At 41.8% G+C, this 12,664-nt stretch overlaps 1 protein-coding gene across 1 annotated transcript in view; it reads left to right on the top strand.

The window, feature by feature from the left end:
* MAGI1 (membrane associated guanylate kinase, WW and PDZ domain containing 1) overlaps window positions 1-12,664 on the top strand; it is a 253,203-nt gene that overhangs the window by 130,447 nt on the left and 110,092 nt on the right. The window contains 1 exon segment of the mRNA XM_077760232.1: window positions 9,532-9,738. Coding sequence (XP_077616358.1) covers window positions 9,532-9,738 — 207 coding nt within the window.

Below are 12,664 nucleotides of genomic sequence, written 5' to 3'. Positions count from 1 at the left end.
TCACAAAGCACGGAAGTGATTAGTGGGGCTCATAATTGATCTCTGCTTTGCAACTTGAACCAACTTCGTATTCTGTCATGAGCTAGATTTGACCTCATGGGCGAGGAAAACAGGATTAAAGGTGTCTTTCCCCTTTGGCTCAACTTCCTAACTGCGGCAGTGAACTAATTTATTTGATAGGGTGCTTATAATAAATCCGCGGCACCATCTCCCATTGCCTTGCTTTTCTTCCTTTTTATTTTTTCTTGTTGACATTTTCGCTCAGCAAGACGGGTTGCTGCCTGAGCGAGCCCTTGGGACTTCTCTGGGAGAGAGTTTACAAGGGATGAACAATGCAATGGGGGAGGTCCCAAACATCCCTGTTTTACAAATGCCTCTGGGTAGAAGAGACTGCCGATACCCTCTGAGCCTTGCAAAGGTTTTCCCTCAGCACGCAAGTGCAGCCAGGGTGACATTTCAGAGTGGAGTTATGGTCGCATATTTCTGCATGTTAATTAGCAAGAGGGATGTCAGCATTCAATAATGTTATTGTTGTGCTTCCTAGAAGGTCTACCAAAAAAGCAGCTGCCAAGGGTATACTTTTTTGGGGACGCAGAGATAAAGCAGCGGTGAAGAGAGTTCTTGTTTGTCTTTGAGGAAAACGAAACCGTCTGGAGTCCTGTTCATTGGCAGGCCTCGGAAGCCGTCTGTTAGGATAAGCTCTGTTGGCAAACGGCACCACGGAATGTTCTCTGTTGATAATGAAAGTAACCAAAGGGAATCTGTGCTGCAATTGGCCATTCTGCTGCATGTGAAGATGAAGAGGCCGGTGCCAGGGTAGTTTTGCTTAATTCCTTGCTTAGAGATTCCCAGAGATCCCTGGGGCTGAGAGCATAGATGCTGGGGGCAGACAAATGTGCATTTGAATGCCAGTCATCATTACACATTGTATGAGTCTCATCTTCATCTGCAAATGGGAATATTGATGTCCTTTTTTTCCCCCATAGGATTATTAATAAGGATTAGAGTAAGTAAGTGTATGGGTAATGACAGGATAGGTGCACAATAAAGGTGACTTTTGATTAACGTCCTTTAAATATACATTTTGATAACAGTACCCTCTCCTACACATTAGGGCTTCTGTCAGCCCGTAACATTAGGTGCAATTTAAGACTGGTAGGGTTCATTACATGCTGACCTTGTACCAGGCACAATGGTGACTACTTGGTACATGGTATCTAATTTGAACTTCAAAAAAACTGTTAGAACTGTTCTTATCTTTATACCACGAGAACTGAGACTGGAAAGAGAGGTCCCTTACCTTGCTCGGGGTCACAGAGCTCTTAGATTACGCTCTTTGGTCTTAGAGTCAAAGCCAAATGGCAGGGGTAAGAACAAACATCTAATTATAAGACGTTGGCTTATTGTTCGGTGGGTACAAATCCTGGTTTTGTGGGGCGGAGCAGGTAGGAAAGGGAAGAATAAAAAGAAGGTGATGGGCGGTTTATGAATGATACCATCTTGTGCTGAGCAAGCAAGTGGAAGGTGAGGTGTGGATCTGAGGTCATTGAGGGGTAATTGACGGACCGAGAAGAAACTATGTGAGTCATGCTATTAAAAACCAGATCTGCAGTAGAGGTATGGAGGAGTGTCCTGGGCTGGAATTCAAGTGTGCTGTCTCTGCTTGGTGATTTGCTCAGTCTCAAAGAATTCCTAACCACCATGTGTGCTGGGCACTGCCTTCGGCCTGGAGAAGCAGTGGTGCCCAGAAGGAGATGTCATTCCTGCTCTCATGGTGCTTGTGCTGCAGAGGTGAGCCCCCTGGGTGGCTCAGTTGGGCATCCGACTTCGACTCAGGTCATGATCTCGCTGCTCATGGGCTCATGCCCATCTTTGGGTTCTATGCTGACACCTCAGAGCCTGGAGCCTGCTTTGGATTCTGTGTCTCCCTCTCTCTCTTTACCCCTCCCCTGCTCACACTCTGTCTCTATCTCTCAAAAATAAATAAACATTAAAAAATTGTTTTAAATAATAATAAAAAAATGTGGTGGGGGCACCTTGGTGCCGCAGTTAGTTAAGCATCTGACTGTTGATTTCAGCTCAGGTCATGATCTCAGGTTTCATGAGTTCAAGCCCTGCATTGGGCCCCATGCTGACAGTGCAGAGCCTGCTTCAGATCCTCTGTCCCCCCTCTCTCTCTGTACCTCCCTTGCTCACTCTCTCACAAAAGTAAACACAAATGAAAGAAAAAAAGATATTGATTAAGTAGACCATCTGATAATTACAACAAAGGCCATTGAGAAAGACAAGTACCTGGTTCCCTGAGGATACTTAAGGGTAGCTTTGATAGAGTTGGTGAGGTCAGAGATACAGTCTCTGGGGACAAGTGGGTGGTAATGGCATGACCTTGAGGCCAGGCAAAAACAGATATGTTGAACGCCTGTGGCCTTATGTGCTATATGCACATCTCTGCTTTATACATAAAAAGAATAATAAGGCTTTTTACCCCACTGCACCCCCAAAGAATCCAGCCTTTTTTGTTTCCTTGGGGGTGATATTGCCTCACTGAAAATATATACTATAAATTCCGAGCCATTGGTAGTCACTACCATCTCATTCTGCTTATTTTCTTTTTTTTTTAAGTTTATTTTTTAAGGTTTTTTTAATGTTTTTTATTTATTTATGAGAGAGAGATAGCACGAGCAGGGGAGGGTCAGAGAGAGAGAAAGATACAGAATCCGAAACAGGCTCCAGGCTCTGAGCTGTCAGCACAGAGCCCGATACGGGGCTCGAACCCACTAACCGTGAGATCATGACCTGAGCCAAAGTCGGACGCTCAACCAACTGAGCCACCCAGGCGCCCCCATTCTGCTTATTTTCAAAACCACGTCCTGTGTGAAGAGGACAGACAAGTGTCTCATGCCCCCCCCACCCCCCATACAGAATTTTAAACTGGGGGACAAAGAACCTGAATGCTGTTTTCCCTGGACCAGCCAGTCACTCTAAGGCAGGCATTTCTGCTGCTCTTGGCCCCTGCATTCCTCATCTACTGCAGAGGAATGACTTTGTCTGACCTGATTACCTCTGCTCTGTACACCAAGGCTGGATCCGTGTCCCCTGAGTACTCGTTAGAAGTTTGCGATCTCGGACCCCACGCTGATCCACTCAATCAGAAAGAATCTCCATGCAGTAGAACTTTGCTGTTGGCACGGTGTTTAAGAAAAGTGATGTGTACTATACAGAACATCTGTGAAGATCGTGTTTTAGTCCCATTTTTACATCTTATTTCTAGTGTCTAGCACAGTGCCTGGCCCAAAACAAACAAACAGACAAATAAAGAAACAGACCCCCTGTAAGGAAATGAATGAATGAATAGTAAATTCGTACAAAGTGAGGCACGTTATAGATTTGATTCATTCTGACTTAAAACTCAGGGTTATGGTCCCCCTTCAATATTTTATAAAGCTCTAAAAATTGATTTGCAGTCCCCATGAATTTTTAAATGCATATCAGAAAATATTTTTCTTTGGCGTGATCCTGGCCAAAGAGTGTGCCTGTTAATTAAGCCCAGCAGTGGCTTCTGTCTTCCCTTGCCCTCTCCTCCCTCCCCAGTCACCATCCCTGTTAAGTTTTATCGTAGAGCCAGTTCCAAAAATAGCAGTAGAAACACACGCATTCCCCCTCGAGAGGGAACCTGGCCACCTCAGGAGGCACGTGTTGGCTGATGGGACGGCACGAGAGTCAGGCTTGTTTCTCCTAGACACCGTGCAGCATGCCAAGTGATAACCCAAACTAATTTTTCTATCATTTATAATTCCTCAGATTATTTTTATTTAATACCATGAAGCGGTCCATGTATTCCTCACAGGGAGTCTCTTGTGCGTACTCTCTGTAAGTTGGTGCTTCTACTGTGGCTAGGTTTGGCCTGATGATGACCAGCGTGGAATCTCGATAAGGCAGAAAGTTTGCCAGAAGGGGAGACTTGTGAGGGCAATGCCCAGGGACCAGGCAGCTAGATTTGCAGAGTGAAGAGGGTGGGTAGAGGCAGTGGAGCCGGTGGTGACTGGCCAGCGGCGAGTGCTCCACCTTCCCTGCCTATCCTTGTGTGTGGAGACAACATGGCGTTATAGCATCACCCCAGACACCCACAGTCCAGGGACCAAAACCACATTCACCCAGAGTCAAATCACTAAGACCAGTCTGTGAGTTATTGAGGCTGGTTTTTTTTAATGTTTGTTTATTTATTTTGAGAGAGAGAGAGAGCAAGGAAGGAGCGGAGGGAGGGAGGGAGGGAGGGAGAGAGAGAGAGAGAGAGAGAGAGAGAATCTCAAACAGCCCCCAGACTATCAGAGCAGAGCCTGATGCAGAGATTGAACCCACCGACTGTGAGATCACGACCTAAGCAGAAATGAAGAGTCAGATGCTTAACTGGCTGAGCCATCCAAGTGCCCCAAGGCTGTTTTGAAGTTTTAGGTTTTCTTCCATCCCTCCTGAGTCCAGGCTAGCTTCGCATGGCAGCAGCCTTGACTAGGGCCAAGATGTTCGTCCAGCAAGGGCAGGAACACACCAAGGACAGGAGTACAACTTCTCTCCAGAAACCCTTAATGCAGCAAGTGTGCTCCAGGTGACTTGGCTTTGGTCACGCACTTGTCATCACCGTTGCCTGGAAGAGGTGGAATCCAAGGAACCAGAGTTTATATTTGTCAAGCAGCCCTTCTCAGTATATCCAGATTTGTATCAGAAACATTCCATTTTTTGGACACCTGGGTGGCTTAGTTGGTTAAGCGTCTGACTTCAGCTCAGGTCATGATCTTCAAGTCTGTGAGTTCAAGCCCCGCATCAGGCTCTGTGCTGACAGCTCAGAGCCTGGAGCCTGCTTTGGATTCTGTGTCTCCCTCTCTCTCTGCCTTTTTCTCACTCATGCTCTGTCTCTCTCTGTCTCAAAAATGAATAAACATTTTAAAAAAAAAAAGAAACATTCCATTTTTCACAGCACCTGGCTGGCTCAATCAGTAGAGCCTGTGACTCTTGATCTCGGGGTTGTAAATTCAAGCCCCGCGTAGGGTGTAGAGATGATTTAAAAATGATAAAATCTTTTTTTAAATAAGAAAAGAAACATTCCATTTTTATGTTAGTGACTAGTTCAAATTAGTTTTTAAAATACATGGGGGAAAACATATCTGTGAAGGAAAAGTTGAACCCTGTGTAATTAGAAAACCACTAAATAGGGGCACCTGGGTGGCTTAGTCGGTTAAGCGTCCGACTTTCACTTAGGTCATGATCTCACGGTTCGTGGGTTCGAGCCCCGCGTCGGGCTCTGTGCTGACTGCCAGCTCAGAGCCTGGAGCCTGTTTCGGAGTCTGTGTCTCCCTCTCTCTCTTACCCTTCCCTGCTCACGCTGTCTCTCTCTCTCCCAGAAATAAATAAAAGTATTTAAAAAAAAAAAACACTAAATATAAGCTTTTCTATTAAGTTTGTAATCAACAAGGAAAATTAATGCTGGAGAGACTTGACTAATGGCACCATCTCCCATTTATAACCTGTTCTAGTTTATTTTTTTAATTTTTATTAATTTTTTTTATTTATTTCTGAGAGGGAGAGAGAGAGAGAGACAGCATGAACAGGGGAGGATCAGAGAGAGAGGGAGACACAGAATCTGAAGCAGGCTCCAGGCTAGCTGTCAGCACAGAGCCTGATGCGGGGCTCGAACCCACAAACCGTGAGATCATGACCTGAGCCAAAGCCAAACGCTTAACCAACTGAGCCACCCAGGCGTCCCTAACCTGTTATAGTTTATAGGGTACCTTCCAGAAAGTTAAATAATTTGATCGTCACAATCATCCTGTGAGGTCACTAGGCCTGGGGTTGTCATTTTTGTCTCCTAGAGGAAGTATTAGACTGAGTGGAAAAAACTTGCCCATGGTTATTTGGTCATTGGCAGGTTGAGTTGGTTATAGTACTCTCTTACCATGTTCCAAACACTTCTGATACATTGCTCATTAATCATGTCAACTTGGTGGAATGAGCTCATTTTAAAGAGGAGAAACCGACTATCAACATTTAAGTAGCATTTATGAAGTGTCAGTGTAGTGGCAGACTTTCATGTGAGTTAAAGACTTTTAATGGACCATCTTATTTTATCCTCAAAACAGGTGCTCTAGGTAGAAACTAGGTATTCTTAGAATGCTAATTTTACAGAAGGGGACAAAGAGGGTTTGGTTCTTTTTATTTATTTATATTTTTATGGTTGAACATCTAGGATCACAGAGTCAGTTAGCGGTGAAGCAAGGATTTGAAGCCCAGACTTTCTCTTTACCACTTTGGTGGGCTGAGTCCTCTTCACACTTACACCTCAGACTCACCTGAATGAGATGGCTGACACTTTGTCTTCTACAACAGCAACTGTGCGTGGTTCAGTGTATTAATATGTACTTTTTTGCGTCCAGTCTTAAATTAATTTCCAGAAATAGGAAATAACTATGAACAAGTGGATTGTCTTGGGCAGTTAATAGTTGATTTGAAATCTGCTAATCATTTAATTTAAGTAAGACTCTGCCCTGGGAAACTGAGGAAAATCCACACATATTTGTCAAATTTAGGTAGAACTTTTCTTTTCCAAACATGTATTTTTGTCATTAACTGAGGATGTCTAAGTTTTCATTGATTTTTTTTTTTTAAATGAAACAGTTTCCTGAATATTGATTTGGTTTCACAGCACTGGAAGCAAATGATAATGTTTGTAAAATTATAATTATAAAATTATGAATAAGGGGACCCATCCCTTGGTCACATCTTTCGGTGGAAGAGTCTTATATACATGTTGGTCTTTGACTTCTAGCTCAAACATGCATGTGATGCTTAGTGTTACAGTGATCAGAAGGAATTAGAATTAAATTCAGTAGAGCTTTGTGTCTATTTTTTTGTTCCCTGTGAAGATAATTTTTTAAATAGTGAGCTGTTTTACTTACCTACCTCATTAACCGCCTTGAGGTTGTGAAAAAGTTAACACCGAGTCTCCTTTCAACTTCAATAAGTGTGGGAGGCCCTTTGCTGTGACCTCTGTAGAAATGCAAGAGGGGCCTTGGTTCATTCATGTGCTTCATCCTTGCACATGCGTTAGCCTTTAATAACAGACATGGGAGTGACGTTCTTCAAGTTGGTTATATTCAGTTTCTGTACCTCTAAGTTGGAAACCTTACAAGTTTTTTGAATAAATCAATACCATCATCTTCCATGAAAGAACTATAATGACTGAGTTGAGTACAAGCCTCCAGAATGTGCTTTTTAGGTTTCTCTCTAGTATCCTTCAAACTCCAACATGGTGCCCACTAGTCTATGGCACCTTTTAACTGGTGTGTTGAGAGTTCCCTGCTGACACACACTCTCACCCCACTGTCAAAGATAGTGGGTGTGTATATTCACATGTGCGGTGGTTCAAAAAGTATTTTAAAGAAATAATATTAATAAAAAAGAGTTTTTTTAATTTTTTTGAGTCTTTTTTTATTTCTGAGAGAAAGAGAGAGAGAGACAGCATGAGCAGGGAAGGGTCAGAGAGAGAGGGAGACACAGAGTCTGAAGACAGGCTCCAGGCTCTGAGCTGTCATCACAGGGCCCGAACCCACAAACCGTGAGATCATGACCTGAGCCAAAGTCGGATGCTCAACCAACTGAGCCTCCCAAGTGTCCCTAAAAAAGAAAGTTTAATTATAAAATAAGGCTCAATGGAAGCTACTTCTTGAGTATCCATGTATCTCATGAAGAACAGTGTATCACTGTCTCCTTTTGCTTTTGTGCGTTTGTAATAGAATGTATATTTTATGTAATTATGTATGGAAGTTAGACAGTGGGTGAGTCCTTGGGAAGCAACAGTGTATACACGATTTGTTATTATTTATGAATTCTACTTTGCCAGGCATAGAATTATAAACATTGCGGAGGATTTATTGAAGCACTCACTGTAATTCATCTTCCTGGTCTTCCTGTAAAAGACGTGAGATGGCGAAGGAATTAGTGGCATTCTAATGCTGATGTTTTTTATCATGTAGTCACTGCATATTATTGATTAGAAGCTGTATTTTTCAAACTTTAGCTATTCATGAATCACCTTTATGATTTTGTCATAACATAATATCTATTACTTGTTTTAAATATTCTTTAAAATAACTTGTTTTTAACTTCAGCTTTCAAAAGGAATCACTGCCACTATTATTTATTCAGTTAATTAATTTTTATTATATATAGCTGCCTTTTTTTGAGTTTATGTATTTTTGAGAGACGGGGGTGGGTAGAGGAGGGACATAAAGAAGGGGAGAGAAAGAATCCCAAGCAGGCTCCACACTGTTAGTACAGGGCCCGATGCGGGGCTTGAACCCCTAAACCATGAGATCATGACCTGAACCGGAACTAAGAGTCAGAAGGTTAACCAACTGAGCCACCAAGCTAGCTTTTTAAACTTAAAGTTGATTTTTAAAAGTATTGCTTTTTCACTTCATTTTAAAAGTCATCTATCTTTATATTACTACCATAACTTGGGAGCTAGATTGTTTTTTTTTTTCCTTAGTCCACATTAAAAAAGTATACACACTTACTAAAATAAAAAAAATAGGAGCTCCTGGGTAGCTCAGTCAGTTAAGCATCCGACTTCAGCTCAGGTCATGATCTCATGGTTCGTGGGTTCAAGTCCTGTGTCAGGCTCTGTGCTGACAGCTCAGAGCCTGGAGCCTGTTTCGGATTCTGTGTCTCCCTCTCTCTCTGACCCTCCCCTGCTCATGCTGTCTCTCTCTCAGAAACAAATTTTAAAAAACATTTGAAAAATTAAAATAAAAAAATAAAAGGTAAAAATCCACCCAGATACTGCTCAAAATCACTGAGCCAAACTTTGGGGGGAAAGTGGCTAAAAGCGAAATGGACAGTTAGTAAAAGAGCCGCCATCGAGCCTTCATTGACACAGTTTTCTGTTCGAACTTGGCAAGAGTTGGCTTCCACCCCACATGGCCCTGAGAGTCAAGGCTGCCATTCAGTTAAAGAAGCGCCACGTGGTATTCACCGTCCTCCTTTTTAAATAATGCCCTGGTTCCCTTAAGGAGTCTCCTTATGTCTCCTTATTAAGGGGAGGTGACCTTGACTTTGTAGGCCTGTAAGGGGGGTGCTGGCAATAATGAATTTTTTTATTTTCTGTGAGTCCAGCTCTAAATTGGATTCAGCATTTTGCTGGTGCATATGTGTACAAAGGTGACCGATTGAACTTCAAGTGTAATGAGGATGAAGGTTTGCTATTCAGTACAGCCGCCTTTGTTTTTAGCCCTAGTAGTAGGTTCTTTGCAACTAAACAATGCAACTTTCCTCCTGGCTTCTGAAATCACCATGTCTAGCTGGGGAGGAACGACATCTTTTGTAACCTATTCTAGAAATGAAATACACTTTGTTCTGCCTTTCTATTTAAAAAAAAAAAAATTTTTTTTTTTTTAATGTGCAGAGAGATTTGGATGTGAAGTCTTGAAAAAAACAAAGTATTCTTTCTAAAACATGCAAATGTGTCTCTCCATCACCTAGGAAACTATTATGGGACACCCAAACCTCCTAGCCAGCCAGTCAGTGGGAAAGTGATCACGACGGATGCCTTGCAAAACCTTCAGTCTGGCTCCAAGCAGTCGACCCCAAAGCGAACCAAGTCCTACAATGATATGCAAAATGCTGGCATAGTCCACACGGAGAATGAGGAAGAGGATGACGTTCCTGAAATGAACAGTAGCTTTACAGGTAAACACCAAACGACCTTCCCCCTCAACGGACTTGGGGGAAGAGGCAGTGGGAGGCTTTTGCAGATAGTGATGTGAAGGTGTCTATTCTCAAGAAGAATTCAGAAGGGTTGATGAAATTCTATCTCTGACTATGCAAGGTTTGGAAAAGAGGTGGTCTTTTCCTTGGTCTATTTTTCGTGCTTCTTTGCAAGACTATTTTAACCTCACCCAAATACCTTAAAAGGGCTAGACGGAAATGTTTGTAGAAGGGAGTCAAGAATATTCAGCGTTATTTCCTTCTCTTCAAAATGATAGGTCTTAAGAATATTTTTATTTTGTTCATTTATTGCTTGGTCTTGACACTATTCCATAATTATGACTGATTGCTTATAAAGAGAAATAAGATAATTTGTTTATCAGTTTAATATTCATTGATGTTGATGGAAGGCTAATAGCATCCTTTTATCTCATACCTTTGTAAGTACAGATCCCAGTGGAATTCTGTAATGTATTCAGTTAACTTATGCCAGTTTTTCTGTCTGCCTCAAAATGGAGAAAGATGGAAAAATAGTAAATACCTGATTGTGTCTTGCTTATGCATTCTATATTAGATAACATATATCACTCATTGCATGATACATTTGTATATATATTCAAGGCTATGTACCCCCAAGGTTAGATATACTGTGTTTTAGGAGGGGATCTTCAAGGACAAGGCCTCTGGGTAAGACCGTACGGGTTGGGTAATACACAGTTCCTGGGGGCACCAATCACAGACACTATGGTGTATATTTCTCGGGTTAGTGTAGTGACCCAGAATGGATCACAAATGTTTTTTGCATTATGGAGGTTTGACCTCATACAGTAACTCAAGATGTAGCAACTACACAAGACGCAAGTCATTCCGGTTTATAATATTGTGAGTTTGAAGAACACCTTGGTTCTTCTGTTCTTTCTATACTTAATTTCTTCAATATTTTTGTAGCTATGGGGCAGCAGTCTTTTTGCAGCATATGAGATAGTCCTCTCTCGATGACCTTTCTTTTGTTTTTAATTTTTTAATGTTTATTTTTCAGAGAGAGTGAGATACAGAGTGTGAGCAGAGGAGGGACAGAGAGAGGGGGAGACACAGAATCCAAAGCAGTCTCCAGGTTCGGAGCCTGACACGGGGCTCGAACTCACAAACCAGGAGATCATGACCTGAGCCGAAGTCAGATGCTCACCCGACTGAGCCACCCAGGCGCCCTTCTTGGTGACCTTTTTTGACATGACCACACTGCAGTCATTACTTGATTAGACTTCTTTCTAATAATGGAGAAATTAATTAAACTCCATGTTGTCCTCCTGTGTTAGCAAATCTATTAGAATATTTAATAAGATGTTTGTATTTGTTGAATGCACTCTACAGTCTGTATAGGCCTCTTCTGAAGTTTTCTCGTTCATTAAGCTCAGAAGCTGAAAATTCTTCAAAATTAACATGATTTTTGGTGGCTTTACTGTCACATCAGTAACCCAATCCTTCTACAAGGAGCATTAGATAAGAAAGAGACCTAATTTGTTATCCTGGCTTCTTGGTTGTCAGTAGTTGTGTTATTATGAACATAATATCTAACTTTTCTCATCTGTAAAATGGCTAAGGTTAAATCATATCTAAGTTCCCACTTCCAGCTCTAAGAATTTGATTCCACAAAAATTTTCATTATCCAATTAGAGTGGATTAGGCCAGGGGCTGACCTACAATTGTTACAGCTAGGAGAAACTTAACATCTTTTACATATGCATTTATTGAAATCAGTTCATTTCATTCACTTGGAACTAGCTGATTCATGTTTAGTAGTCCTTGCTGATATGAAAGCCAATTTTGAAAAAAGGTTAATACTTCTTTTTAAAAGTAGCTAACAATATAATGTCTTGATCTTTTAACAAATAAGGATAGCACATCATGAAGTAACCCGAAACATAGTTCCAGACACAGAAACAAGACCTAGGGATTGACATGCAGTGAAACACTTCTGCCACGTGGAAGACAGTCCCCAAGAAACACATGTGCCCTTGTTTCTCCTCTTATTTATTAAGTAATTTCTTGGTATAAAGCAAGAACCAAGGAGGAATTGTTGGCATTTGGTTTTAATGCACTTCCTAAGTACTGTAAATCTTTGTCTCTGGAAAACATGCCTCAGTAATTCTGACCCCGTTAAATCCTCGCTTGAAATCCTGGCATCAACGAAAAACTTTTGGGCCCAGGTCATCATTGCTGTAATCAGTCTGATCATTCATTCTGCGAGCACACACACAAAAGCCAGTGACACCTTAATATCTTCTGCAGTTTCCTATCCTAACGCCAAGAAAGCTGATGGAACGCAGAGAGAAATGATGTTCAGATATACATGTGATGGGCGTCCTTGGTATGTTGAGTAAATGCCTCTTCACTTACCAAGCTACAACTGTGACAGCTGACAACCTGTCATACCCTAACTCATATAAATTCTTTCAAATAATTGACACTACTCAGTCTATGATATGTGTATCAAACTAGCTATGTCAAAGCATTTTGCTCTCTGAACCACTTTAACTAGCAATCCACCAGCCACTTGGAGCATAGAGTGACAGTAACATAATGAGGTCTTGGCTCCTGGTTGTGAGAGTTATGATAAAGGAATGAGTGTCATATCCAAATATGGAAACACTATGGAGCTATTAAAAATATTTCCCGGGATATTTTTAATCAATATGCTGTTGTTACTATCTTAGCAGATTTCTGCTTTGCAGCTTTTGAAAGAGGCACACAATGTCCAAAGCACATGCCTAAATGATATTGGGAATGTCTGCAGGCAAAAGCAGGAGATCCATGGTCAGAAGCATCCTGGGAAGGTGGCCATGATCCCTTTCCACTGTCAGTGACTGAGGCAAGAGCTGAGCCATGAACAATCATCCCAGATACTCCC

The sequence above is a fragment of the Crocuta crocuta genome, unplaced genomic scaffold (genome assembly GCF_008692635.1).
Source record: "Crocuta crocuta isolate KB4526 unplaced genomic scaffold, BGI_CrCroc_1.0 scaffold213, whole genome shotgun sequence".
Taxonomy (NCBI): Eukaryota; Metazoa; Chordata; class Mammalia; order Carnivora; family Hyaenidae; genus Crocuta; species Crocuta crocuta.
The sequence above is the reverse complement of the archived record's forward strand: the minus strand, read 5'-3'. Positions and strand labels throughout refer to the sequence as shown.